Source organism: Scyliorhinus torazame, chromosome 5, assembly GCF_047496885.1.
Source record: "Scyliorhinus torazame isolate Kashiwa2021f chromosome 5, sScyTor2.1, whole genome shotgun sequence".
NCBI classification, from domain to species: Eukaryota; Metazoa; Chordata; class Chondrichthyes; order Carcharhiniformes; family Scyliorhinidae; genus Scyliorhinus; species Scyliorhinus torazame.
Window position 1 is genome coordinate 120,332,463 of NC_092711.1, and position 27,691 is coordinate 120,360,153.

At 46.4% G+C, this 27,691-nt stretch overlaps 2 protein-coding genes across 3 annotated transcripts in view; both read left to right on the forward strand.

Moving 5' to 3' along the window:
- The window catches only part of LOC140421745 (uncharacterized), a 354,082-nt gene that overhangs the window by 134,236 nt on the left and 192,155 nt on the right, over positions 1 to 27,691 (forward strand). The gene's annotated exons all lie outside the window — the stretch shown is intronic.
- On the forward strand, positions 42 to 11,015 carry LOC140421749 (uncharacterized). Its single transcript, XM_072506601.1, has 2 exons — positions 42 to 110; positions 1,516 to 11,015. Exon 2 carries the CDS (start codon positions 1,920 to 1,922, stop codon positions 3,276 to 3,278), a length of 1,359 nt encoding a protein of 452 aa, XP_072362702.1. The 5' UTR covers positions 42 to 110; positions 1,516 to 1,919; the 3' UTR covers positions 3,279 to 11,015.

Sequence of the window (27,691 nt, forward strand, 5' to 3'; positions counted from 1 at the left end):
GGGCGGGGCTGAGCCCGGTCTTACACGTTGACTGGAGCATGCGCAGTGCCGATGACAGTTCAGAATTCAGGCGGTCGGGTGGAAATCCTCAGCCGGTCAGATCCCGTGCGGTAAGTCCTCAGGGAAGGATCGGGCCGGCGGGTAGATCGGGAGGCCTCATGAACACTCCGTGTCGACCCCAAGCTCCGAACACCAAGTTTGGATACGGCAGTTCAACCGGCGAAAACTGCTCGGGCTTTTCCCCGAGACAGGCCCGAGTGGCCGAAGAGAGCCCCGGCTTTGCTCCGCCTCCCATTCACTCTAATTGGTTGGAGGACCAGCCGCTCTTGTTCGGTCACCCAGCTCCGTCCCCTCTTCCTATTGGTCCGAACCCGCTGTCAATCAGTCCCCGGGCATTGTGAGCTGGAGCAAACCCTTCACCATCATTGTCAGCTCCCTGGTTTGCAGCTGCGGAGCTTCTCCCTCCCGGGAACAGGCCCAGGTTAACGGGCACCATCCTGCTTCAGACACTGGAGGATGGTTCACATCAGAGGATGGGGGAGGGGGGACAAGAAATAAGAACTTACACTTTGCACTCAAATCAATGAGGACTCTGATCTCTGGCAAGGAAGGAAATCCTGGTAGGTGGGTGGGGAGGATTTACAAACCTGCACTGGAAGCCGCAAACCCCCAATAAGACCCATTGATTTTATTGTCAGTCTGCAGACAGGAGCTGGAGAACTGAACCCAGACAGAGGAGAGGGAAGGAGAAAACTGGGAGTGGAGGAAAGAAATGGTGCAGATGGTGAGATGTGTTTGGATTTCAGCCCAGGGAGGAGGGAGAGTGTGTGGGACTGGGATTTACAGCTTTGGGGTACAAGAGAGGAAAAAATGTTCCAGAGAAATTAGAATTGCCTGTTCAGAATTTCAATCCTGGACTGACAGTGATGGCTTTTTTAAACTCCTTTTACAGGGGGTTGTAATTGTAGAATTTGCACACAACAAACTGAACCCAACAGAAAGGTTTGTCTCTTTGCGAATTCTATCCTGCATTGACAGTGATGTCTTTTGTAACATGAGAGATGACAGCAATCAGGAAAGATTAATTGGAGTGGGGCCTTTTTTCAATCGACAGCAAAAATTAAGCAGTGACCTGCTATAAATCTTTTAAATTATCAGTAGTTTGGAGAGGGGCGATGTGAGAGATTGACTATCAATAAACAACAATTCATAAATACAAGATAGTTACGAATAAATCCAAGCGGACAATACAGACAAAATTATTTATCACAGGTTCAGAATGTGCAACTCATTACCATGGAAATGAGTTGAGAAAAGTGCTGAGATGTTTTCAAAAGGAAACGGGACAAGCACATGAGAGAAAATTGAATCGAAAATCAGCTGAAAAGCTGCGATGAGATAGGTGTGTGACAGTCGGAGATGTGTGCCGAGTATTGAAAGCAGCAGAATCTGTGACAGAATGGCTTGTTTGTGTCTTATATATTCACAGTATTTCAATGTAATCTCCTTTTACAGAATATTTGCAGATGCAAACATCATGTCGAGATCTGACAGTCACTTGATTCATCAGGACCGGCCTTTCAACGTCTGTTTTGTCTTTCGGAAAAAAATTCAAAAATCACTGTGATTGGAAAAGCACCAAGACACAGACATCTAAGTAATTTTCCACAGGTAGCTGGAACTGAGCTTTAACCAATCACACAGCATGAAATTAAATTGCATCAGGGAGACACCGTACTCAGGCTTCAACTGATGATCCAAGTTGAAGAGACATAAGGACATTTGCACCAAAGGAATCAAGAAGCAGCAAAAGGACATTCAGCCCCGTGAGCCTGTTCCACCATTTAATAACATCACGGCTGATCTGATAGTGACCTCAAATCTGCATCCCACCTGCACCTGATAACTTGTCGATAACCATGGAGAAACCGTGGAAATGTGGGGACTGTGGGATGGGATTCAATTACCCATCTGAATTGGAAACTCATCGACGTATTCACACTGGGGAGAGGCCATTCACCTGCTCTGTGTGTGGGAAAGGATTCACTCGGTCATCACACCTCCTGACACACCAACTTGTTCATACGGATCAGAGACCGTTTAAATGTGCTGACTGTGAAAAGAGCTTTAAAAGCAGAAAGGATTTACTGTTACATCAACGCACTCACACTGGGGAGAGGCCATTCACCTGCTCCGTGTGTGGGAAGGGATTCACTCTGTCATCCGAACTCCTGAGACACCAACTTGTTCATAATGATGAGAGACCTTTTAAATGTGCTGACTGTGAAAAGAGCTTTAAAAGCAGAAAGGATTTACTGTTACATCAACGCACTCACACTGGGGAGAGGCCATTCACCTGTTTGGAATGTGGGAAGGGATTTCATGATTTGCCAAACCTCCGGGCTCACCATCAGATCCACTCTGACCAGAGACCGTTTAAATGTGGTGACTGTGAGAAGAGCTTTAAAAGCAGAAAGGATTTACTGAAACATCAACGCACTCACACTGGGGAGAGGCCATTCACCTGCTCCGTGTGTGGGAAGAGATTCACTCAGTCATCCCACCTCTGGACTCACCATCAGGTCCACTCTGACCAGAGACCGTTTAAATGTGCTGACTGTGAAAAGAGCTTTAAAAGCAGAAAGGATTTACTGTCACATCAACGCACTCACACTGGGGAGAGGCCATTCACCTGCTCCGTGTGTAGGAAGGGATTCACTCTGTCATCCCACCTCCTGACACACCAACTTGTTCACACTAACCAAAGACCGTTTAAATGTGCTGACTGTGAGAAGAGCTTTAAAAGCAGAAAGGATTTACTGATACATCAACGCACTCACACTGGGGAGAGGCCATTCACCTGCTCTGTGTGTGGGAAGGGATTCACTCTGTCATCCTACCTCTTGACACACCAACTTGTTCATACTGATCAGAGACCGTTTACATGTTCTGACTGTGAGAAGAGCTTTAAAAGTAGAAAGAATTTACTGTCACATCAACGCACTCACACTGGGGAGAGGCCATTCACCTGCTCCTTGTGTGAGAAGAGATTCACATGTTCATCCTACCTTCTGATACACCAGCGAGTTCACACTGGGGAGAGACCGTACACTTGCCCCGTGTGTGAGAAGAAATTCACTCGGTCATCCTATCTGACTTCACACCAACTTGTTCACACTGATCAGAAACCTTTTAAATGTTCTGATTGTGAAAAGAGCTTTAAAAGTAAACTGAATCTGCTGAAACACCAGCGAGTTCACACGGAAACAGAATCATAGAATTTACTGTGCAGAAGGAGGGCATTTGGCCGATCGAGTGCACTGGCCCTTGGAACGAGCACCTTACTTAAGCCCATACCTCCAACCTAACCCATAACTCCACCTAACCTTTTTGGACACTAAGGGCAATTTAGCATGGCCAATCCATCTAACCTGCACATCTTTGGACTGTGGGGGGAAACCGGAGCACCCGGAGGAAACCCATGCAGACACTAGGACAACGTGCAGACTCCGCACAGACAGTGACACAAGCCGGGAATCAAACCTGGGACCCTGGAACTGTGAAGCAACAGTGCTAACCACTGTGCTACTGTGTCACCCAAACATGGGAGCGGTACTTGGGAGAGGTTGTTCAACCACTCCGTGCGTGGGAGGAGATTCACTCAGTCAAACAACCTGAACAGACATCAGCAAGTTCACACACAACAGTAGGGTTTGGATTCAACTGTTGTTGCTGCTGTTAGTCACATCCAGGACTGAATGATGCCTGGACGTCTGTTCCAGTGGGGCTCCACAGTTTCCGGTATATATCAATGATTTAGACTGAAATGTATGCACCAGGATTATACAAAAGTTGCTGATGTATTTTAGACAATGAGGGAGAAAGCCATGGACTGGGTCAGGTGGACAGAAAAATGGTGAATGGAAATTTAGATAATGAGGGGTTAGGAACACACTTCAGTTAACTCCCGATTAAAATAAGGTCACTTCACGATAATGGAACTGATTGGTGGGGAAGCTACAAATAATCCTTTTTTTTAAATAAAAAAATTCAAGAGTACCCAATTATTATTATTTTTTCCCAATTAAGGGGCAATTTAGCCTGGCCAATCCACCTAACCTGCACATCTTTGGGTTGTGGGGGTGAAGCCCATGCAGACACGTGGAGAATGTGCAAACTCCACACGGACAGTGACCCAGGGCCGGGATTCAAACCCGGGTCCTCAGCGCTGTAGTCCCACTGCTCCACGTGCTGCCCTAGCTACAAATAATTCTAATAACTTTATTGAACAGTTCTCAAATGGAAAGGCACTTGACCACATTAAAACTAAGGATTTGCAATAGATGTTTGATCTAGCAAGTCATATTGAAGGCAAGATTATAAACAGAGGGCATTCATTTAAAGTGATTAGAAAGAGACGCAATGCTGAGCAAGGCTAGGAGAGTGGGCAAAGAAGTGGCAGATGGAATATCATGTGGAAAAGTGTGAGGTTATGCACTTTGGAAGGAGAAATGGAGGCATAGACTATTTTCTAAATGGGAAAATGCTGAGGAAATCACAAGCACAAAGGGACTTGGGAGACCTTGTTCAAGATTCTCTTCCGGTTAATGTGCAGGTGCACTGCAGCCTCACGGCGCCGAGGTCCCAGGTTCGATCCCGGCTAGGGTCACTGTCCGTGTGGAGTTTGTACATTCTCCCCGTGTTTGCGTGGGTTTCGCCCCCACAACCCAAAGATGTGCAGGGTAGGTGGATTGGTCACGCTAAACTGCCTCTTAATTGGAAAAAATGAATTGGGTACTCTAAATTTTAAAAAAGGTTAACGTGCAGGTTCAGGCGGCAGTTAGAAAGGCAAATGCAATGTATTCATGTCGAGAGGGCTAGAATACAAGACCAGGGATGTACTTCAGAGGCTGTATAAGACTCTGATCACAGACCATTTGGAGTATTATGAGCTGTTTTGGGCCGCATATTAAGAAGAATGTGTTGGCCTTGGAAAGGGTCCAGAGGAGGTTTACAAGAATGATCCCTGGAATGAAGAGCTTGTCATATGAGGAACGATTGGATTGGATTTGTTTATTGTCACGTATACCAAGGTACAGTGAAAAGTATTTTTCTGCGAGCAGCTCAACAGATCATTAAGTACATGGGAAGAAAAGGGAATACAAGAAAATACATAATAGGGCAAGACAAGATATACAATGTAACTACATCAGCACTGGCACCGGATGAAGGATACAGGGTGTAGTGTTCATGAGGTTGAGGACTCTGGGTCTGTACTCGTTGGAGTTTAGAAGAATATGGGGGGTTTCTTATTAAAACTTACAGGATATTGCGAGGCCTGGGTAGAGTGGACATGGACAAGATGTTTCCACTTGTCGGAAAAACTAGAAGCAGAGGACACAATCTCAGACTAAAGGGGCGATCCTTTAAACAGAGTAAGAAGTCTCACAACACCAGGTTAAAGTCCAACAAGTTTGTTTCGACTCACTAGCTTTTGGGGCACAGTTACTTCCTCAGGTGATGAGGAGGAATTAAAACAGATGAGGAGGAATTTCTTCAGCCAGAGGGTGGTGAATCTGTGGAACTCTTTGCCACAAAATGCCGTGGAGGCCAAATCACTGAGTGTCTTTAAGACAGAGATAGATAGGTTCTTGATTAATAAGAGGATCAGCGGTTATGGGGAGATAGCAGGAGAATGGAGATGAGAAAAATATCAGCCATGATTGAATGGTGGAGCAGATTCGATGGGCCGAGTGGCCTAATTCTGTTCCTACGTCTTATGATGTGAAGAAAAACATTCTGTGCTGCATGTGGGATCATGAATGCACTGCTCGAAAATGTGGTGGAGGCAGATTCAATTGATGCCTTGAAAAGAGAATTGGACAACTATCTGTTACTATCAGATCAGCCATGACCTTATTAAATGGTGGAGCAGACTGGGCTGAATAGCCAATTCCAGCTCCTTGCTCATCTGTTCGTATCTTTTGAGGAGAAAAATATCTGCAGAGTTCAGAGCCAATGACAGCGGATTGTGTCTGTTGCAGAAAGTTGGCACAGATACAATTTGTTGAGTGCCTTTGTTTTGTGCTGTCACCTTTCTATGCCTCTGTGTTATGAGGGAAATGCAGTGCACCAATGCAAGAGAGGCAGATTGCTCTCTCGATTTGGATTGGATTTGGCTTTTGTCACGTGTACCCAGGCACAGTGAAAAGTATTATTCTGCGAGCAGCTCAAACAGATCATTTCGTACATGAAAAGAAAGTAAACTAAGAAGAAAATACATAATAGGGCAACATAAGGTGCACAATGTAAATATATAGACAAAGTAAGAAGTCTTACAACACCTGGTTAAAGTCCCACAGGTTTGTTTCGAATCACAAGCTTTCAGAGCGCTGCTCCTTCCTCACGTGAATGGACAAAGGCATTGCGTGCAGCATACAGGATTGGATTGGATTTGTTTATTGTCACGTGTACCGAGGTACAGTGAAAAGTATTTATCTGCGAGCAGCTCAACAGATCATTAAGTACATGAGAAGAAAAGGGAATAAAAGAAAATACATAATATGGCAACACAACATATACAATGTAACTACAAAAGCACTGGCATTGGATGAAGCATACAGGGTGTAGTGTTCATGAAATCAATCCATAAGAGGGTCATTTAGGAGTCTGGTGACAGTGGGGAAGATGTTTTTGAGTCTGTTCGTGCGTGTTCTCAGACTTCTGTATCTCCTGCCCGATGGAAGAAGTTGGAAGAGTGAGTAAGCCAGGTGGGAGGGATCTTTGATTATACTGCCCGCTTTCCCCAGGCAGCGGGAGGTGTAGATGGAGTCAATGGATGGGAGGTAGGTTCGTGTGATGGACTGGGTGGTGTTCACGACTCTCTGAAGTTTCTTGCGGTCCTGGGCCGAGCAGTTGCCATACCAGGCTGTGATGCAGCCTGATAGCATGCTTTCTATGGTGCATCTGTAAAAGTTGGTAAGAGTCAATGTGGACATGCCGAATTTCCTTAGTTTCCTGAGGAAGTATAGGCGCTGTTGTGCTTTCTTGGTGGTAGCGTCGCCGTGGGTGGACCAGGACAGATTTTTGGAGATGTGCACCCCTAGGAATTTGAAACTGCTAACCATCTCCACCTTGGCCCCGTTGATGCTGACAGGGGTGTGTACAGTACTTTGCTTCCTGAAGTCAATTACCAGCTCTTTAGTTTTGCTGGCATTGCGGGAGAGATTGTTGTCGCTACACCACTCCACTAGGTTCTCTATCTCCCTCCTGTATTCGGACTCATCGTTATTCGAGATCCGGCCCACTATGGTCGTATCGTCAGCAAACTTGTAGATGGAGTTGGAACCAAGTTTTGCCACACAGTCGTGTGTGTACAGGGAGTAGAGTAGGGGGCTAAGTACGCAGCCTTGCGGGGCGCCGGTGTTGAGGACTATTGTGGAGGAGGTGTTGTTGTTCATTCTTACTGATTGTGGTCTGTTGGTCAGAAAATCGAGGATCCAGTTGCAGAGTGGGGAGCCAAGTCCTAGGTTTTGGAGCTTTGATATGAGCTTGGCTGGGATTATGGTGTTGAAGGCGGAGCTGTAGTCAATAAATAGGAGTCTAATGTAGGAGTCCTTGTTTTCGAGATGCTCTAGGGATGAGTGTTGGGCCAGGGAAATGGTGTCTGATGTGGACCCGATTGCAGCGGTATGCGAATTGCAGTGGATCAAGGCGTTCTGGGAGTATGGGGGTGATGCGCTTCATGATTAACCTCTCGAAGCACTTCATTACGACTGAAGTCAGGGCCACTGGTCGGCAGTCATTGAGGCACGTTGCCTGGTTCTTCTTTGGTACCGGTATGATGGTGGTCTTCTTGAAGCAGGTGGGGACCTCGGAGTGGAGTAGGGACAGGTTAAAGATGTCCGTGAATACCTGCCAGCTGGTCTGCGCAGGCTCTGAGTGCACGATCAGAGATCCCGTCTGGGCCCGTCGCCTTCCGAGGGTTCACTTTCAGGAAGGCCAATCTGACTTTGGAAGCTGTGATGGTGGGTATGGGTGAATTATGGGCTGCTGGGGCACTCGCCAGCGGATTGTTGGTTACCTGCTCGAACCGAGCATAGAATGCATTGAGTTCATCGGGGAGTGGTGCGCTGCTGCCAGAGATACTGTTCGGCTTCGCTTTGTAGCCCGTTATGTTGTTTAGTCCTTGCCACAACCGCCGAGAGTCTGTCTGTGACTCTAGCTTGGTTTGATATTCTCTCTTGGCATTCCGGATGGCTTTGCGGAGGTCGTACCTGGATTTCTTGTATAGGTCAGGGTCGTCTGCCCTGAACGCCTCAGATCTGTCCTTCAGTAGGGAGTCAATCTCGTGATTGAGCCATGGTTTCCGGTTGGGGAATGCACGTACTGCTTTCTTTGACACGCAGTCGTCCACACATTTGCTGATGAAGTCTATGACGGTGGTGGCATACTCATTTAAGTTGGTCGCTGAGTTCTTAAATATGGACCAGTCCACTGTCTCTAAGCAGTCACGTAAGAGCTCTTCTGTCTCCTCGGACCAGCACTGCACAACCTTCTTAGCTGGATTCTCCCACTTGAGTTTCTGCTTGTATGCCGGGAGGAGCACCGTCTTATGGTCTGAGTTCCCAAAGTGCGGCCGGGGGATGGAACGGTAGGCGCCCTTGATTTTTGAGTAGCAGTGCTCAAGAGTGTTGTCGCCCCTGCTGGGACAGGAGATGTGCTGGTGGAATTTTGGCAGTACACTCTTGAGGTTGGCCTTGTTGAAGTCTCCAGCCACGATGAACAAGGCCTCCGGGTGTTCTGTTTCGTAGTTGTAGTATTAATGTAGTGTAGTGTAGTGTAATGGAGTGTAGTGTCAGACTTTTGTATCTCCTGCCCGATGGAAGAAGTTGGAAGAGTGAGTAAGCTGGGTGGGAGGGGTCTTTGATTATGCTGCCCACTTTCCCAAGGCAGCAGGAGTTGTGGATAGAGTCAATGGATGGTGTTGTTGAAAACTCACCACTATTCTTAGAATTCCCCCTATACCAAAAAGGGTCGATATTCTAAATGGTGAACAGGGATTCTCACTCCCTGACTCCGATGCAGGCTTCAGTCGGTGCTATTCAGGTCAAACTATGTTTTCAAGTTATCCCCCGGTATAACCCATACCTTCACAGAAGATTTCATCTACTTACCACTTAGTAGCATCGATCCTGGGTCCTGCATTGCTAAGTAAGTAAAGTAGACTCTGGAATAACCATTGTTTCAGGTTAAAACTTTTAAGTTATTTTATTATTATATTTATTTCTTTTAAAAGCTGCAATGACTGTCTTCACAGAAAGGTAAAAAGATCTTGCTTCTGGATCCTTCTGGTTGTTTGAAGGGACCTTCAGGCCCACCTTGACAATCAGTCTTTTTACATTATTTTGGTCTTCTTCAGATGTATTCGCTGTTCTGCTTGGTTGCTATGTCCTATCTTTCCCATGTACCGAGCTGTGAGATCTGGCTCTGCTGGCTGTGTCTGAGCTGACTCTGCCTCCTCTTTAAATTCTGGTCTTCCTTAGATGTATTAGCTGTTTTAGCTCGGCTACTTTGATTTTGTCCCTTTCCCATGACCGAGCTGACTGTAAGCTGACTCTGAGCTGCTTGTTGCTTCTCTCCTGGACTTCCTAATCTCCTGTCCCCTTTCTCAGGGTTTATATACATTTCTAACAGTTATTAAGTTTTTATGACTTTATTGTAAAGTAACTTTTATTTCACTTGGATTGTAAAAGGTACCTTTAATCTGAATTTTTCTAACACGACTAAGTATTCATTTTGGGCATGACCTCAGCTCATAGATCTGATTACAGTCTTCTTTTGTGATGTTCAAAATGCTTTGAGTTCAGGAGGTGTTACCTTTAATTCCTGTCATTTCTATAGTTTTATTTTCCAATTGTGTCCCCAGCTCATAATTTTGACTTTGATTTTGGCTTTAAATTATGTTTCTCGTAGACTGATAGTCTCCAATTTTCTTTAATTTACCTGGTGTTAGCAGAATTTCATACCTATATATTTTTCTATCTGCTGATTTTACTTCAATGAAGGTGTGAATCATTGCTTTTAGCTCTATGCTAAAATCCACTCGGTTATGACTTGAAAGGTTTACATTTATCACCTAACTCAACTGAAACCCTCATCCATGCTTTTCCAGATGCTTACTAAGATGGTTAATTTCAATGAAGGTGTGAGCCATTGTTTTTAGCTTCATACAAAAATCCTGTTTGTTTGCTAAGTCTGTTTGGAAGAAGGAATCTGCATTTTATAATCCTGCTCTTTCTAGCTGTTGTTAACCCTTTGTGGGATCTTTCCCTGTATCCTCTCATGTTTCTCTCAGACCAGATATTGCCAGACTTCCATGTTTCAAATGACACATCTTTCCATATTTTCAATTACAATGCGAGGCAGGTTTTTGTGATGGACTGGGCTGTGTTCACTACTCTCTGAAGTTTCTTGCGGTCTTGGGTCGAGCAGTTGCCATACCAGGCTGTGATGCAGCCAGATAGGATGCTTTCTATGGTGCATCTGTAAAAGTTGGTAAGAGTCAATGTGGACATGCCGAATTTCCTTAGTTTCCTGAGGAAGTATAGGCACTGTTGTGCTTTCTTGGTGGTAGCGTCGATGTGCATGGACCAGGACAGATTTTTGGTGATGGAAACCCTGTGGCCCAGTGCAGGAGGGGCTGGTTGTTGGCCAGTGTGAGCTGAACATACAGGGCTGGATAAAAACTAAGGCAGATGTCAAGACCCTTGGAGTGAAAACAGGTCTGGAGGGAGTGGGTCAAAAAACCTGGAGTTGCATTTTGCATGAATCATGAGTGTGACCCAGTCACGATTATGAAAAGTAAACAAACCTATCACTGGTTTGATGAGATGATATACCGTGTCCCAGGTGTTGTAAATACTGTACATACTGTAGATCAGCCTGCTTGCTGCCCATGTCAAAGTGATATCAGAATAATGTGCTTCTGTATTAAATAAAGTATCCAAACCTCTCATTGTGCTTCATGCTGTTTTTCAGTTAAAATTGCAGTGTAGATTAGTGTCTGATTGGCTGAAGCTGCCCCCACCCTAATTGCTGAGAGGCAGTTATCTGGCAGTCACCTGAGGCCTGTTTAGGGGCACAAAGGTACACATTGTATTCTTCTCTTTGAAGTTTTAGTGTGAGTCATCCTATAGTCTGTATAAAAGACAGACAGAAAGCGCACATTAGTAAGCATTGCGCTGGTCAAGGAGACACAGCCTGAGTGAGAGAGATACAGACCGAGTGAGAATTTGGTAATTTGGTGCAGTGAGGTAATTCTGTGAAGAGTGCGAGAAGGTGCTTTTTCCCGACTGTTTTGTTCTCTCTCTTTCTTCGGGCCTAATTTCGGGAGCCGTTCGGAGGAGGAGGAGCAGTCTCTGTGAGTATAAAAACCTAACGGTAACTTCCTGTTTTCCAGTTGTTTTTTTTTCTCCAAAAGTGATGTCAGAGGGAAGCTGTGATCTGAGTGGTTGATAGCAAATCTGCCCCAAATTTAAAGAAAAAACACAGCTAAACTCATAAACTTAAATTAAACTAATTAATTAATTAGTGATGGCTGGTCAGGTGATGTGCTTGAGCTGCTTGATGTGGGAGCTGGCAGATCCCATTGCGAGCTGCAGCGACCACATCTGCAGTAAGTGTTGGCTGCTCGAAGAGCTCCGGCTCAGAGTTGATGAGCTGGAGTCTGAGCTTCAAACACGGAGGCACATCCGGGAGGGGGAGACTTACCTGGACACTGTGTTTCAGGAGGCAGTCACACCTGTCAGAGTAAGTAGTTTAAATCCTGCCAGTGGCCAGGGACAGCAGGGTGTGACTGCAAGTCAGGCAGGTAAAGGGAACCAGCAGTCAGGAACTCAGGAGCCTCAGCCCTTGACTCTGTCCAACAGGTATGAGGCACTTGCTCCCTGTGTGGATGGGGAACAGGGCTGCAGGAAGGATGAGCCAGCTGACCAAGGCACCATGGTTCAGCAGGCCATTCAAGGGGAGAGAGTAAATAGGCAAGTTGTAGTTGTAGGGGATTCTATTATCAGGGGGATAGATAGTATCCTTTGTGAGCAGGATAAAGAGTCCCGCATGGTATGTTGTCTGCCCGGTGCTAGGGTGTGGGACATCTCTGACCGGCTTGAAAGGAACTGGAGAGGGAGGGGGAGGATCCAGTTGTTGTGGTCCATGTCGGTACCAACAACATAGGCAAGTCTAGGAAAGAGGACCTGTTTAGAGATTATAAAGAGCTAGGATTCAAATTAAAAAACAGGTCCTCAAGGGTCATAATCTCCGGATTACTGCCCGAGCCACGTGCAAATTGGCATAGGGAGGCAAGAATCAGGGAAGTTAACACGTGGCTGAAAGAGTGGTGTGGGAAAGAGGGGTTCCTTTTCATGGGACACTGGCATCAGTTTTGGGACAGGGGGGACCTATACCGTTGGGATGGTCTCCACTTGAACCGAGCTGGGACCAGTGTTCTGGCGAAAAGAATAAATAGGGTGGTCAATAGGACTTTAAACTAAAGATTGGTGGGGAATGGAAAGTCAGGGAACCAAGAGGTGAAGTAATCAGTGGGAAGCGTAGCTGCTTAGGAATACAAAAAAGCACGAAAAGACAAAACTCAGGAGAAGTTACGATAGTCCCCATCCCACAAAATATGACAGTGTATGGAAAGGCTCAGTAAACCAAGGTCCACCACACTAAGAAAACAAAAAGGGACGGTCAATAAAGAATTAAAGGTGCTATATTTAAATGCGCGCAGTGTACGGAACAAGGTAGATGAGCTTGTGGCCCAGATTGTGACTGGCAGGTATGATGTGGTAGGCATCACAGAGACATGGTTGCAGGGGGTTCAGGACTGGCATTTAAACATCCAGGGATTCACAACCTATCGAAAAGACAGGGCGGTGGGCAGAGGGGGCAGGGTTGCCTTGTTAATTAGGAATGAAATTAAATCAATAGCACTAAATGACATAGGGTCAGATGATGTGGAGTCTGTGTGCGTAGAGTTGAGGAACCACAAAGGCAAAAAAACCATAATGGGAGTTATGTACAGGCCTCCTAACAGTGGCCAGGACCGGGGGCACAAAATGCACCACAAAATAGAAAGTGCATGTCAGAAAGGCAAGGTCACAGTGACCATGGGGGACTTCAATATGCAGGTGGACTGGGTAAATAATGCTGCCAGTGGACCCAAGGAAAGGGAATTCATTGAATGTTTACAGGAGGGCTTTTTGGAACAGCTTGTGATGGAGCCCACGAGGGAACAGGCCATTCTGGACTTAGTGTTATGTAATGAGCCAGACTTGATTAAAGATCTTAAAGTAAGGGAGCACTTAGGAGGGAGTGATCATAATATGGTCGAATTCAATCTCCAATTTGAAAGAAAGAAGGTAGAATCAGATGTAAAGGTGTTACAGTTAAATAAAGGTAACTACAGGGGCATGAGGGAGGAACTGACGAAAATCGACTGGGAGCAGAGCGTAGTGGGAAAGACAGTAGAACAGCAATGGCAGGAGTTTCTGGGAGTAATTGAGGACACAGTACAGAGGTTCATCCCAAAGAAAAGAAAGGTTATCAGAGGGGGGATTAGGCAGCCATGGCTGACAAAGGAAGTTAGGGAATGCATCAAAACAAAAGAGAAAGCCTACAATGTGGCAAAGAGTAGTGGGAAGTCAGAAGATTGGGAAGGCTACAAAAACAAACAGAGGATAACAAAGAGAGAAATAAGGAAAGAGAGGATCAAATATGAAGGTAGGCTAGCCAGTAATATTAGGAATGATAGTAAAAGTTTCTTTAAATACATTAAAAACAAACGGGAGCCAAAAGTTGACATTGGGCCGCTCCAAAATGACGCTGGTAATTTTGTGATGGGAGACAAGGAAATAGCTGAGGAACTAAATAAGTACTTTGCGTCAGTCTTCACAGTAGAAGACATGAGTAATATCCCAACAATTCCGGAGAGTCAGGGGGCAGAGTTGAATATGGTAGCCATCAAAAAGGAGAAAGTGCTAGAGAAACTAAGAGGTCTAAAAATTGATAAATCTCCAGGCCCAGATGGACTACATCCTAGAGTTCTAAAGGAGATAGCTGAAGAAATAGTGGAGGCGTTAGTTATGATCTTTCAAAAGTCACTGGAGTCAGGGAAAGTCCCAGAGGATTGGAAAATCGCTGTTGTAACCCCCCTGTTCAAGAAGGGAACAAGGAAAAAGATGGAAAATTATAGGCCAATTAGCCTAACCTCGGTTGTTGGCAAGATTCTAGAATCCATTGTTAAGGATGAGATTTCTAAATTTTTGGAAGTGCAGGGTCAGATTAGGACAAGTCAGCATGGATTTAGTAAGGGGAGGTCGTGCCTGACAAACCTGTTAGAGTTCTTTGAAGAGATAACAAATAGGTTAGACCAAGGAGAGCCAATGGATGTTATCTATCTTGACTTCCAAAAGGCCTTTGATAAGGTGCCTCACGGGAGACTGCTGAGTAAAATAAGGGCCCATGGTATTCGAGGCAAGGTACTAACATGGATTGACGATTGGCTGTCAGGCAGAAGGCAGAGAGTTGGGAAAAAAGGTTCTTTTTCGGAATGGCAACCGGTGACGAGTGGTGTCCCGCAGGGTTCAGTGTTGGGGCCACAGCTGTTCTCTTTATATATTAACGATCTAGATGACGGGACTGGGGGCATTCTGGCTAAGTTTGCCGATGATACAAAGATAGGTGGAGGGGCAGGTAGTATGGAGGAGGTGGGGAGGCTGCAGAAAGATTTAGACAGTTTAGGAGAGTGGTCCAAGAAATGGCTGATGAAATTCAACGTGGGCAAGTGCACTTTGGAAAAAAGAATAGAGGCATGGACTATTTTCTAAACGGTGACAAAGTTCATAATGCTGAAGTGCAAAGGGACTTGGGAGTCCTAGTCCAGGATTCTCTAAAGGTAAACTTGCAGGTTGAGTCCGTAATAAAGAAAGCAAATGCAATGTTGTCATTCATCTCAAGAGGCTTGGAATATAAAAGCAGGGATGTACTTCTGGAGCTTTATAAAGCATTAGTTAGGCCCCATTTAGAATACTGTGAGCAATTTTGGGCCCCACACCTCAGGAAGGACATACTGGCACTGGAGCGGGTCCAGCGGAGATTCACACGGATGATCCCAGGAATGGTAGGCCTAACATACGATGAACGTCTCAGGATCCTGGGATTATATTCATTGGAGTTTAGGAGGTTGAGGGGAGATCTAATAGAAACTTACAAGATAATGAATGGCTTAGATAGGGTGGATGTAGGGAAGTTGTTTCCATTAGCAGGGGAGACTAGGACCTGGGGGCACAGCCTTAGAATAAAAGGGAGTCACTTTAGAACAGAGATGAGGAGAAATTTCTTCAGCCAGAGAGTGGTGGGTCTGTGGAATTCATTGCCACAGAGGGCGGTGGAGGCCGGGACGTTGAGTGCCTTTAAGACAGAAATTGATAAATTCTTGATTTCTCGAGGAATTAAGGGCTATGGAGAGAGAGCGGGTAAATGGAGTTGAAATCAGCCATGATTGAATGGTGGAGTGGACTTGATGGGCCGAATGGCCTTACTTCCGCTCCTATGTCTTATGGTCTTATGCCCAGCATCTTGCCTAACTGTGGATCTTCTGTTTTGCTAACTGGGAAATAGAATCTTCCTGTTTACTAATTGCTCTCTATGGCGGCTGCGTTACCCAGAAACCCCCACGCTGCAGAAAGTTCCCGATCAGTGAGTGTATGAGGCCAGTGCGCAGGTGCAGTGTGGGTGTGTGCTCTGAGCATGCTCAGTGTCAGTCATGGTGAGAGAGTGAGGAGGAGCTGGGTTGAACACAACAGTGAGCTGTACCCCTGTGAGAAGGGCATCTCCCAGTCTCTGTTTGACTCTCCTCCAGCTTCCTGTCATGGTTGAGTTGGACAAGGAACTCTCATCATTTGAGCTGGAAAAGGCCATTGCTGAGCAAGCAGAAAGGTGTCCGGCAAGGATGGAATTCCAGCTGAACTGCTCACACAGAAAGTCCCATCGACTGTCACACCTTCCTGCCCTCTCCTTTTGGGCTGTGAGTCTGGTCCACGGAACATGTGTGATGCAATAAAAACAGCAGTGACAGAGGAGACAGCATCAACTACAGGGACATCTCACTCCTTAGAGTCAGGGGAAGACCTTCACTTGGGTGATGTTTAAAAGATTCATCTACTTGCAGACTGAGTGTATCCAGAAGCACAGTGCGGTTTCTGTGCTGACAGATCTACAGTGAACATGATCTTCTCCATACACCAGCTACAAGGGAAGAGAACAATTGGGATTTGATCTAAAGTGTCAGTGCTGAGGAAGTGAAATGTTCTAATTACTGAGTGAAAGTAAACCTTTCAGTGTGAATCACAATTTACTGGTACTATTGGAAAAGGCACCAAAACGTTTCAATCTCTGAAGATAAACTTCAGCCTTGAAGTTATGTTTCGGAGCTCACAAGCTGTGGGAAGCTTTGCGAATGTTTCCTCTTCCCTTTTGTAAACAAGCAGAGAAGTTAACCCTTTACCCTGACAGCACGGCAACAATTTGAAATAAAGACTTTGACTTTTAAAGATTTGGCTTCATCCCATTTGTCGGGGTCATATTCCCGCGCAGATCATTGCGGGCGGGATGGAAATTTGCCGAAATATTGTTTTTTACAATCCTAATCTTTGTCACAAGTAGTCTTACATTAACACTGCAATGAAGTTACCGTGAAAAGCCCCTTGTCAGCACATTCCGATGCCTGTTCAGGTACACAGAGGGAGAATTCAGAATTGTTATGTGAGTGTACCTTTAAGAACTGGGTGTTTATCAAATAGCTGTAGTGAAAGACAGACAGCCCAGCTCCACCCACACTCTGATATCACTGCAGCTATTTGATAAACACTCATTTCTTAAAGGTCGAGCTGGTCTTCCAACCAATCGGAGTGAATGAGGGGCGGGGCTGATCTCGGATCTCCCTCATTGGCTGAGACTATGTATCATTTTGAGTTCTTCCCATTGGCCACATGGGCGCGGGTTCCAAAATCTCATTTCCTGCCTGAGCGATGCCGACCAATGGGAGAATTTGGAAGACTGGATGGACTCTGGTCCTCCAGCCAATCAGACTGCGGGCTTTGTGTAAGTGAAGATTGAGCTTCACACAGACTAAAAGTTCTTCCTGTGTTAAACCTCTGAGTAAAACACTTTCCACTTCAATGGACTTTAAATTAGAGTCCATTCACCCTTCTACAGAACTGTTACAACAAGGAACAACAAACGTTAACTCTGTTTCTCTCACAACAGATGTGGCACAGTGGTTAGCACTGCTGCCTCATAGCGCCAGCCACCTGGGTTCAATTCCGGCCTTGGGTGACTGTGTGGAGTTTGCACATTCTCCCTGTGTCTGTGTGGGTTCCCTCCGGGTGCTCCAGTTTTCCCACAGTCCAAAGATGTGCCGGTTTGGTGGATTGGCTTTGCTAAATCGTTCCTTAAGAGTCTAATGATGAAGTGGGGTTATGGGGAGAGGTTGGGGGAAGTGCGCCTGGGTGTGGAGCTCTTGTGTAGCGTTGGTGCAAACTCGATGGGCCGAGTGGCCTCCTTCTGCACTAGGGATTCTATGATGCTGCCAGACCTGTTGAGTTAATCTAGCATATTCTGTTTTTACTCTATATTGCACACCTTTTCAATCCACTAATTATATTTATTGAACCACTGTACCATCAACTACCAGGAGCAGTGTGTTGATGTGTCAGCTATTCCGGCCTTGGGTGACTGTGTCGAGTTTGTACATTCTCCCCGTGGCAACGTGGGTTCCCTCCGGGTGCTCCAGTTTTCTCCCACTGTCCAAAGATGTGCAGGTTAGGTGGATTGGCCTCGCTAAATTGCCCCTTAGTGTCCAAAGAAATGATGTGGAGATGCCGGCGTTGGACTGGGGTGAGCACAATACGAAGTCTTACAACACCAGGTTAAAGTCCAACAGGTTTGTTTCAATGTCACTAGCTTTCTTTCCTCAGGTGAATGAAGAGGTATGTTCCAGAAACAAATATATAGACAAATTCAAAGATGCCAAACAATGCTTGGAATGCGACCATTAGCAGGTGATTAAATCTTTACAGATCCAGAGATGGGGTAACCCCAGGTTAAAGAGGTGTGAATTGTGTCACGTCCCGAAAGATGCGCTTGTTAGGTGAATTGGACATTGTGAATTCTCCCTCTGTGTACCCAAACAGGCGCCGGAGTATGTTGACTCGGGGCTTTTCACAGTAACTTCACGTAGTGTTAATATAAGCCTACTTGTGACAGTAATAAAAATTATTATTCTGTGTTTGGGTATTTTAAGGAGCAGGTAGAACCTCCTTGGTTCTACCTGTTGTCCCCTCAGATATTCCCATCTGTTTTTGGTTAATGTGTCTGGAGTCTGGGTTCTTCCAGTCCGTCTCCAATTCTCCTTCCTGTCTCGGGCATATGGGTCAAGGTAGTTTTGTGTTGTGAGTCATGTTGTTTGGTTGCCTGTCTGTCTCCAGCAGGTATTGTTGTCTCTCGATAATGACTGTGCTACTATCCTTGTCTTCTGGTTATGAACATATCCGTGTTGGAGCCAAGTTCCCGGATTGTCTGTCTTTCTCTCCGGGTGAGATTCTGATTGTCTCTTGTATTTCACGACTGTGACAGGGCAGACACCAGATTGAAGGGATTCAGACATGGGAGTTCTGGGAAAGATAGGCAAGGATTTGGGAGGTGACAACATGTTCAAAGAGTTTGGAGAGAGGTTGAAGATGGGGCAGTAATTTGTAAGGATGGCAGGGTCAAGGGTTTGTTTTATTGAGGAGGGGGTGATGATGGCAGATTTGAAGGACAGAGGGACAGTACCTGAAGAGAGGGAAATGTGGACAATATCCGTGGACACATGGTAGTTGACTGATCAGTAGTTCAATGGGAATAGGGTCCATGGAGCAGGAGCTGGGTCTCATGGACAAGATGAGCTCTGAGAGGTGTGTTAAACCTCCACTTCCAGTATCCTGTAAATTTACAGAAACCTCACTGTCAGTTTAGGATCGAAATTCACAACATTCTCTCCTCGCCAACTTTGATTAAATGTATTCCTGGAGGTTTGATCACATGACCTGCCCCCATCCTCCAGCCATTAAATCGGTCAACACATCCATCCTTGTGACACACTGCCTTCCTCGGCCAATTGGGAAGCAAAAGGACTCATTACCTTACAGGACAGTGATTGACTGTCAGCCAATCAACCTTTATCCCATTTTCAATATTTTTATATCCACTGAAGAGAAATGTTCAAAAATCTTTACTGTCCCAATGATTTCCCAGACACCCAGACATGAATCTCACCAAGGCAGAAGGTAAAATTTGAATTCATTGAAAGTTTACTGATGACTATGAAACGATTGTCGATTGTTGAAAAGACCCATCAGGTTCACTCCTGTCCTTCAGTGAAGGAAATCTTCTATCCTTACCTGGTCTGGCCTACATGTGATTCCAGATCCACAGTCAGCTGGTTGACCCTTAAAATGCTCTCTGAGATGCCCTCAGTTCAAGGGCAATTACTGCTGGGCAGTGAATGCTGGCCCAGCCAGCGACACCCACATCCCGTGAATGAAGAAAAACATCTGCCATCCTTACCTGGCCTGGCCAACACGATTCCAAACCACAGCAATGTGGTCGACTCTTTAAATGCCCTCCGAGATGGCCGAGCAAGCCACTCGGTTCCAGGGAAATTAGGGATGGGCAATAAATGTTGGCCCAGCCAGTCACTCCCGCAAATGAATAAAATAAAATCCTGGAGACTCCAGTCAGTCAATCCGGGAGAGTTGGCATCCGGTCCAGGCACACAGAGCACAATAATAATGATCACTTATTGTCACAAGTTGGCTTCAATGAAGTTCCTGTGAATAGCCCCTAGTCGCCAAATCCCGGCGCCTGTTCGGGGAGGCTGGAACAGCAATTGAACCCGCGCTGCTGGTCTTGTTCTGCATTTACAAGCCAGCTGTCTTAGCCCACTGTGCTAAACCAGCCCCTTCCCTGCGGCACCTTGTCCTCTGTAAAGATGGCGGCCGGTAACCCGGGCCTGTCACCGCTCAGCTCTCACTCTGTTCGGTGCTGTTTAAGACGGGACCATTAACATTTTACTCGGGAGTTGAAGCCTCCACGGGGTATTTCTGAAGCCTCCCGGCTCACTCCGCAGCTTCTATTGCTCCCCGGCCACCCACCGGCTCCAATCCTGGAAGTCGCTCGATTGTTTCTTTCCCGCTCCTCGCACCGTCAGCGACAATCTGAACTGTGTATGGGCCGGTCACAGCCCGAACAGCGCATGCTCCAGTCACAGCCGGACTCTGCGCTTGTGCGAGGAGCTTCTGTCATGTGGATAGAGCACATTCTCAGCTGCTACACATGTTGGGTAATAAACCCTTCCATTGAAATGGATATTTTTGATATAAATTATGCTTTGCGAACTGATTATGTAGCCACCTGGGTTGGCCACTTCCCTACTTAAAATGGAGATCCGCAAAGAATGCAGGGAAATTCAGTCAAGCCAGGAAACAAACTAGCAGGTGCAAAGTTTCCTGTGTAATAGAACTTGCAGAAACCAACAGCCATCTGCATATTAATGAGCGATCCCCGGGAACAATTGGAAACATTTAAGGGAAATAAGGCCAAGCCAGACTCCTCGGCGCCAGCAGGAGCCAAGTCAAAGGAAGGTCAACGGACACTCAGGAACCGCCTAGCGATCAGGGTACAGCTCCAGTATGGAGAAATCGATCCAAATGATCGGAACGTAGTCCAATCACTTGTAACCAGGTACGGGGTCGGCCCCGAATGGCGCAAAGCCCCTGGGGACTATGAAGTAGGGTCCCCAAGTTCAATTCGTCCTTCTTGGCAGGGTCACTCAGCAGCTCAAAACAACCCTTGACCGTGACCTGCCTAGCTGCCACACCAACCAAGTAAGTCTCCAGTCAACGCACGCTACGAGATAGGCGCTCCTAGCTACCAGTCTATACCAGCTTTGACTCCTGCAGACTCAGAAACGAACGAAAGGCAATTTGTTCCCCTGACCTGGTGGGCCAGTTCCAAAGCTAAGTATAGGCCTCTTAGTGTTAGAGATAGTCTAGCAAGTAGAGTTTATGCATGAGTAGTGATTGACTGTGTGTAATAAATGTGTTTTGATTTGAAACTTACCAACTGGTGTATTGATTTATTGATCAGCACTTGAACTTGAACCTTGTGGCAGTATCATAAAGATACCTGGCGACTCTAGAGCAAACGTTATAGAAACAGAGCAAATTAAGTAAAGACACAACGGGCAACAAATTAAGAGCCAACCAAAGTTAGTAACATGATTACGATTCGCAACATTGGGCCAAGGCAACACCCACACCCCAAGAACAAATAAAGGAAAGTTGGCAGTTAGAAAGGCAAATGCAATGTTCGCATTCATTTCAAGAGAGCTACAACACAAGATGAATGGGGATGAGAAACATATCAGCCATGATCGAATGGCAGAGCAAACTCGAAAACACGATGGGCTGAATGGCCTAATTCTGCTTCTCTATCTTTTTTTTTTTAATGAGGGGATCTCATAGAAACATTTGTAAATAAATTGTTGGAATCCAACCCAGACCTGGATACAGATTAATTGATTCTTGGAGGAGACTTCAATTGTGTTCTGGATCCTAAATAGACTGGTCCAAGCTGATTCAACCACAACAAAAACATGAAAAAGGAATGAAACCAGACGGACCACCCGGCATCGACCCAGGCACCAGAAACGACAACGGCAAACCCAGCAAAAGATTTTTTTAAACTATTCCCATCAGTAGATTGTAAAAGGATTATGGGACACAGATTTAAGATTGTGAACAAGATCTACAGGGGAGATAGGAGGTAGACATTTTACGCAGTGAGTGATAATGATATGGAACTCAATGCTTACACACAAAGGTCGATAATCTCCAGGTCCTGGTAACTTGAACAGTGGTGTTCGAATTTGATGTGAGGACTGGTTGTGAGTTTCCTGTCTGCGAATCTCTTTCTAAGCCCCTGTGAAAGAACAGTAAGAAGTCTTACAACACCAGGTTGAAGTCCAACAGGTTTGTTTCAAACACTAGCTTTCGGAGCACTGCTCGTTCCACAGATGAATTAAGAGGTATGTTCCAGAAACATATGTGTAGACGAATTCAAAGATGCAAGACAATGCTTAGAATGTGAGCATTTGCAGGTAATTAAGACTTTACAGATCCAGAGATAGGTGAAAGAGGTTTACAGAGGCATCACTGTCAGTCCAGAAATAAAATTCAGGAAAGATAAACATTTCTCCTGGTTTGAGTTTGCTGTGTGTAACTCCTCCCCTACTAACCCCCTGTAAAAAGAGTTTCCAAAATTAATCACCGTCAGTCCAGGATAGAAATTCACAACATTCTCTCCTCCTGGTCCCTGGTCCAGTATGACTGCTCATGTCCCCCGCTGCACACTGACCCTCTTGTCATCAGCAGTCCCTTGATTTTGTGAATTTCTGCCCTGGGTCTTCATGTAGCCGAATAGAGCCGCAGAGCTTTGAATACATGGGACAGAATGTCTAATAAGACAGTGAAATCCGGAGAGCAGGATTGGCTTTCTTTCCTTTCCATCTCTGCCACCGCTTTGCATCATCAGTAAGACATTGGGACTCAAAGGCTAATGCAGTTTGATGGACAGGTTGTCTCCATTCTGAACAATGGGGAACAAGCTCCTCCCACTCATTGAAACATTACCCCGGCAAAGATGACAAATACGCGCATGCGCCCTGATGCACATCCAATAAAGATGGCGGCCATTAACCCGAGCCGAACATGAGGAGCTGCAGCCCCGCTCTGTACAAACTGGGTACCGGAAACTCTTTTCCGAGGTTTGCAGCTTACAACAACTTTACACAACGTTTCCGTCCACCCCCGTGATCTCTCGCTCCCTCCATATTGTTAAACGCCTCTCACCAATTTCGGATCTGAAGAAGACGCTCTTCTCCTTCGCTATGACCCACACTGCGCATGCTTCAATCACAGCGGGCCCCGCCCCTCGTTCACACCGATTGGTTGGAGGACCAGCCGCTCCCAGTCAGTCCTCCAGTCCCACCCTCCTCTTCCTATTGGTCCGGAGCTGCCGTCAATCACCCGGGCACTGTGACGGTTCCAGGTGGTGAGAGCGCCCACAGACTCAGGCCGCCTCGCGGAGCTTCCTGGATGGGGTGGAACAGCGGCTCGGTCCCCATCACTCCCGGTCCCCGAGGGAAGGGGAGAGGACTGGTTCCGAGTACTGCGACCAGTCGCACTTCAAGACAGCGGTCGAGCTGCAGAGATGCTGCATTAAACTGCAAAGCCTGCCGTCGGCGGTTGGAGTTTGCAGAATGGAGGAAGGAGGGCAGCTAGATATGCTGCTGGAAGCGGCAGGTCGGATTGGGGCCAGGGTTGGAATTCCCACGGACGACCCACCGCCTGCAGCCCGGGGTAGGTTGCTGCTGTTCCTGGAGTTTCTGGGGGTTTGACCCCCTTGGACGGTTGGGATAGACTCTGGGACTTTCCTGCCTTTTACTGACTGTTGCCTACTTTGGAGCGACCCTGGCCGTTGCCATTGGAGGACTTTGAGGACATGTTGCTCTTTGTGAATTTCGGCTAAGCCTCTTGGGCCGAAGGTCACGACATGGAACGTGTAATTTGATGAACTTTTTTGGATTTTATGATGTACTAATACTGAGCTTTTGTGATGCATTTTGTTTTATTTTCTAGTCTAGGACATACAATTCATTTTTCTTTTTCCTAATGTTAAACCTTTTCATTTTCCTAATGTTAAACTGCTCTGCCTCCGAATGGTCCCGTGCCGTTGGGCGGGGTCCAGGAAGGGGGGCCCTCTCTCCTCTGCCGTACCCGGATCTGGCTCTCTATGGTGGTCTGTGCTCCTAGCGGGGGAGCCTTTCCTCCGGTGTGTCGACTGCCGGGCGGGGTGGAGGGGGGTTGGTGAGCGGGGATTGGACTAGCTGCTTGCTGGCTTTCTGGCAAGTGGCTTAGCACGGTTGTTACAAGTTTTGACTGAGAACCCCTTGGGTAACAGGGGGTGATTACACACCTTTCTAGGTGGTTTCTTGTGTTTAGTGGGTGTTTTCGACATGATACTGGTTATTGTTGTATGACTGTACTGTTGTTGAATTGTTTTAGTGTTGTAAGACCAGGTTGGTTTACTATTGTTTGCTCTGATTGCGTTGTTGGACCGCCCAGCTTACCAATGGCCCCTTGCCGGTTGAGTGGGTTTTCTACCACGCCCGGATGTGACTCTTTCCAGTGGTCTGTGCTCCTTGCGGAGGGAGCCTTTCATCCGATGTGTAGACGGGGGAGGGGCAGCAGAGGTAGGGGTTGAACGAAGCAGCCACTTGCTGGACCTTTCTGGCAGGCGGCTTGGCCGTTGATTGCGTTGAACTGGGGACCCCTTCTTTGGGGGGGGGGGTGACGAACAGGGGGGATTGAGTATGGACATGGGCGGTTCTCCGCAATCAGTAAATGTTTCTTTTCTGTTGGCTTTGTCTGTACTGTCTTTGTGTGTGGATGGATTTCTGGTAGTGTTTTCGTATCTTGTAATGGTTTTCCTTGTTATATCATGGTTGAAATGTGTCACATTTTGTGTTTGGTGATTGGTTTTACCCTGTTAATCTTTTAAGGCCTGGTGCCTGGTGATTGGTTTTGATATGTCACTGTTAAGATGTATTGAAGTCTTGTGCCCTGTGGGTCATATTTGTTCTAAAACGGCCGTATTGCATCGGGGCCTTGTGCCTCGTGACTGTTTGTGTTATGTGGCTGTTAGATTGTTACTTTGAACTGTACTTGGGCCTTGTGCCTTGCTGCTGGTTGTGTTCAGTGATTGTTAAATCGTGATCTCGAAATGTATTTCGGCCCTGTGCCTCGCAGCTGTTTGTGTTAAGCGACTGTTTGATCGTCAATTTGAAGTGTAATAAGGCCTGGAGCCTTGTAAATTGTCTTTGTCATAACTGTGACCACAATAAAATATTCACAGGCTCAGGCTGACTCGCTGACTGTTCAATAATAACAGTGAGAGTCTCAGTGGGACAATCAGACAATAATAGTGGAGATGGGGCCCAGGGAATAAACAGCAAAGGATTCACTCACGTTGAGAGGAACAAACACTGTGTCTGTTCCAATAGGTCAGGCTGCAGTGTGTGAGTGAACACATCTTTGGATCCAGTGTAGAATCATAGAATCCCTACAGTGCTGAAGGAGGCCATTTGGCCCAGTGAGTTTACACCGACACTCTGAAAGATCACCCTACCATGGCCAAACCCCCACCCTAACCCCGTAACCCCACCCAGGGACAATTTAGCACAGCCAATCCACCTAACCTGCACATCTTTGGACTGTGGGAGGAAATCTTCGCAGCCACGGGAAGAGTGTGCAAACTCCACACAGACAGTGACCCAAGGTCAGAATCAAACCCAGGTACCTGGTGCTTGAGGCAACAGTGCTAACTACCGAGCCACCCCCATAACTCTGTCATGATTAGTCAATAACCTGCCTGTTATTCCAATTCTGATGTCTGTTACTGTCACTATTATTATTAGACAACAACCTATCTGATATTCTAATTCTGGTGTGTGTTACTCTGTTACTGTTATCATCAGACAATAATAGGATTTTCATTTCATTTCAACTGAGCAACAGCAGCAGCAACAGAGAGAGAGCAGCAGCCACTTTTCACCACAGCAACAACCTCACAACACCAAAGTCTGCACTTGGAGCCAGCTTCGGATTGGCCATGCTAAATTGCCCCTTAATTGGAAACAAATAATTGAGTACTCTAAATTTATAATTAATAATAATACTCACCTCTGTCACAATTTCAGTGTTTTCAAGTTTACAATCTCCTGCTGCAACCTTCGGCTGGAAAGATATCAGAAGCTTTAGAAGCAGCTGTCAAAGGAAATTACAATGGTCAGAAATGTTAGTCAAGGTTAGAAATTAAGATCAGACAAACATTTATCTTAGTTTGAGTTTACTGGGTGTAAATCCTCCCCTAACCCCCGGTAAAAGGAGTTTCCAAAATCCATCACACTTCGAGTCTAGGATAGAAATTCCAAACATTCGCTCCCCCTGTTGCCAGTCCCAGGATTGTTTAAAGTGGGTTCTACTTGCTTTGGAGGCAGTTCAGTGAAGTTTCACTAGTCTGATTCCTGGGATGGGAGAGTTTTGTTTTATGGAGCAAGATTGAGCCTGGAAGTTATCTTTGGCAGCACGGTAGCATAGTGGTTAGTACAATTGCTTCACAGCTCCAGGGTCCCAGGTTCGATTCCCAGCTTGGATCACTGTCTGTGTGGAGTCTGCATGTTCTCCCCGTGTGTACGTGGGTTTCCTCCTGGTGCTCCGGTTTCCTCCCACAGTCCAAAGATGTGTAGGTTAGGTGGATTGGCCATGCTAAATTGCGCTTCGTGTCCAAAATTTCCCTTAGTTTTGGATGGGGCTCCTGGGTTACGGGGATAGGGTGGGGATGTGGGCTTGGGTAGGGTGCTCTTTCCAAGAGCAGGTGCAGAGTCGATGGGCCGAATGGCCTCCTTCTGCACTGTAAATTCTATACATTGTATACAGTTTTACACTGAGATAAGGAGAAAGGAGCTGGTTTAGCACACTGGGCTAAATCGCTGGCTACCAAGGCAGGCCAGCAGCACAGTTCAATTCCTGAACCAGCCTCCCAGAACAGGTGCCAGAATGTGGCGACTAGGGGCTTTTTGCAGTAACTTCATTTGAAGCCTACTTGTGGCAATAAGTGATTTTCATTTCATTTCTCAACTGTCTTCTTTCAGAGGGTCATCAGTCTGTGGATAAAAGCAAATTACTGCGGATGCTGGAATCTGAAACAAAAACAGTAAATACTGGACCTCAGCAGGTCTGACAGTATCTGTGGAGAGAAAAGGGAGCTAACGTTTTGAGTCTGGATGACGCTTTGTCAAAGCTGAGTTTGTGGAATTTCTTTCCCAGAGAGCAGTGGCACTGGGTCACTGAATAAACTCAAAGTTAAGTTAGTCCTTTTTAATACACTGGGTTGACAAGGTTTTTTGGGAAGGCAGGAAAATGTAATTAAGGGTACATTCGAATCAGCCATGCCTTTATTGAAGGGCAGAGCAGGGTCAATAGGCTGAATTGCCTAATTCTGCTGCTAATTCTGATGTTATTATTCTTCTGTTCTTCAGATTGCCACACATGGTCCTCTGGAGGGGCCTGTCAATCATCGAGACAATGATTTTCTCTCCTGGTCACCGGGATCCGGAAGCACCGCCTCTGTTACGTCATCAAGATGACCCCTCAGCCGCTCTGCTGAACAAAGATGGCGGCCGTGTAACTGGGCCTGATACAGGACAAAAGCTCCGCAGCTGCAAACGCAGGATTTGCAGGAGGTGTTTATGAAGCCTTCACTGCCTCCCCACCCCGACTCCCGGCTCCATTCCTCCCTCCGCCTCACCAACTCTCACCGCCCAAATCAACCACTCCCGCACTCGCAGACCTCCGAGCAAAGTGACATTGCGCATGCTCCAGATACGCCCAGCGTTGGACTGCGCACTGGGCTCCTGTGGAGTGAATAGGGCACATTCACAGACGCAGGGAATGTTGGGTAAGAGCCG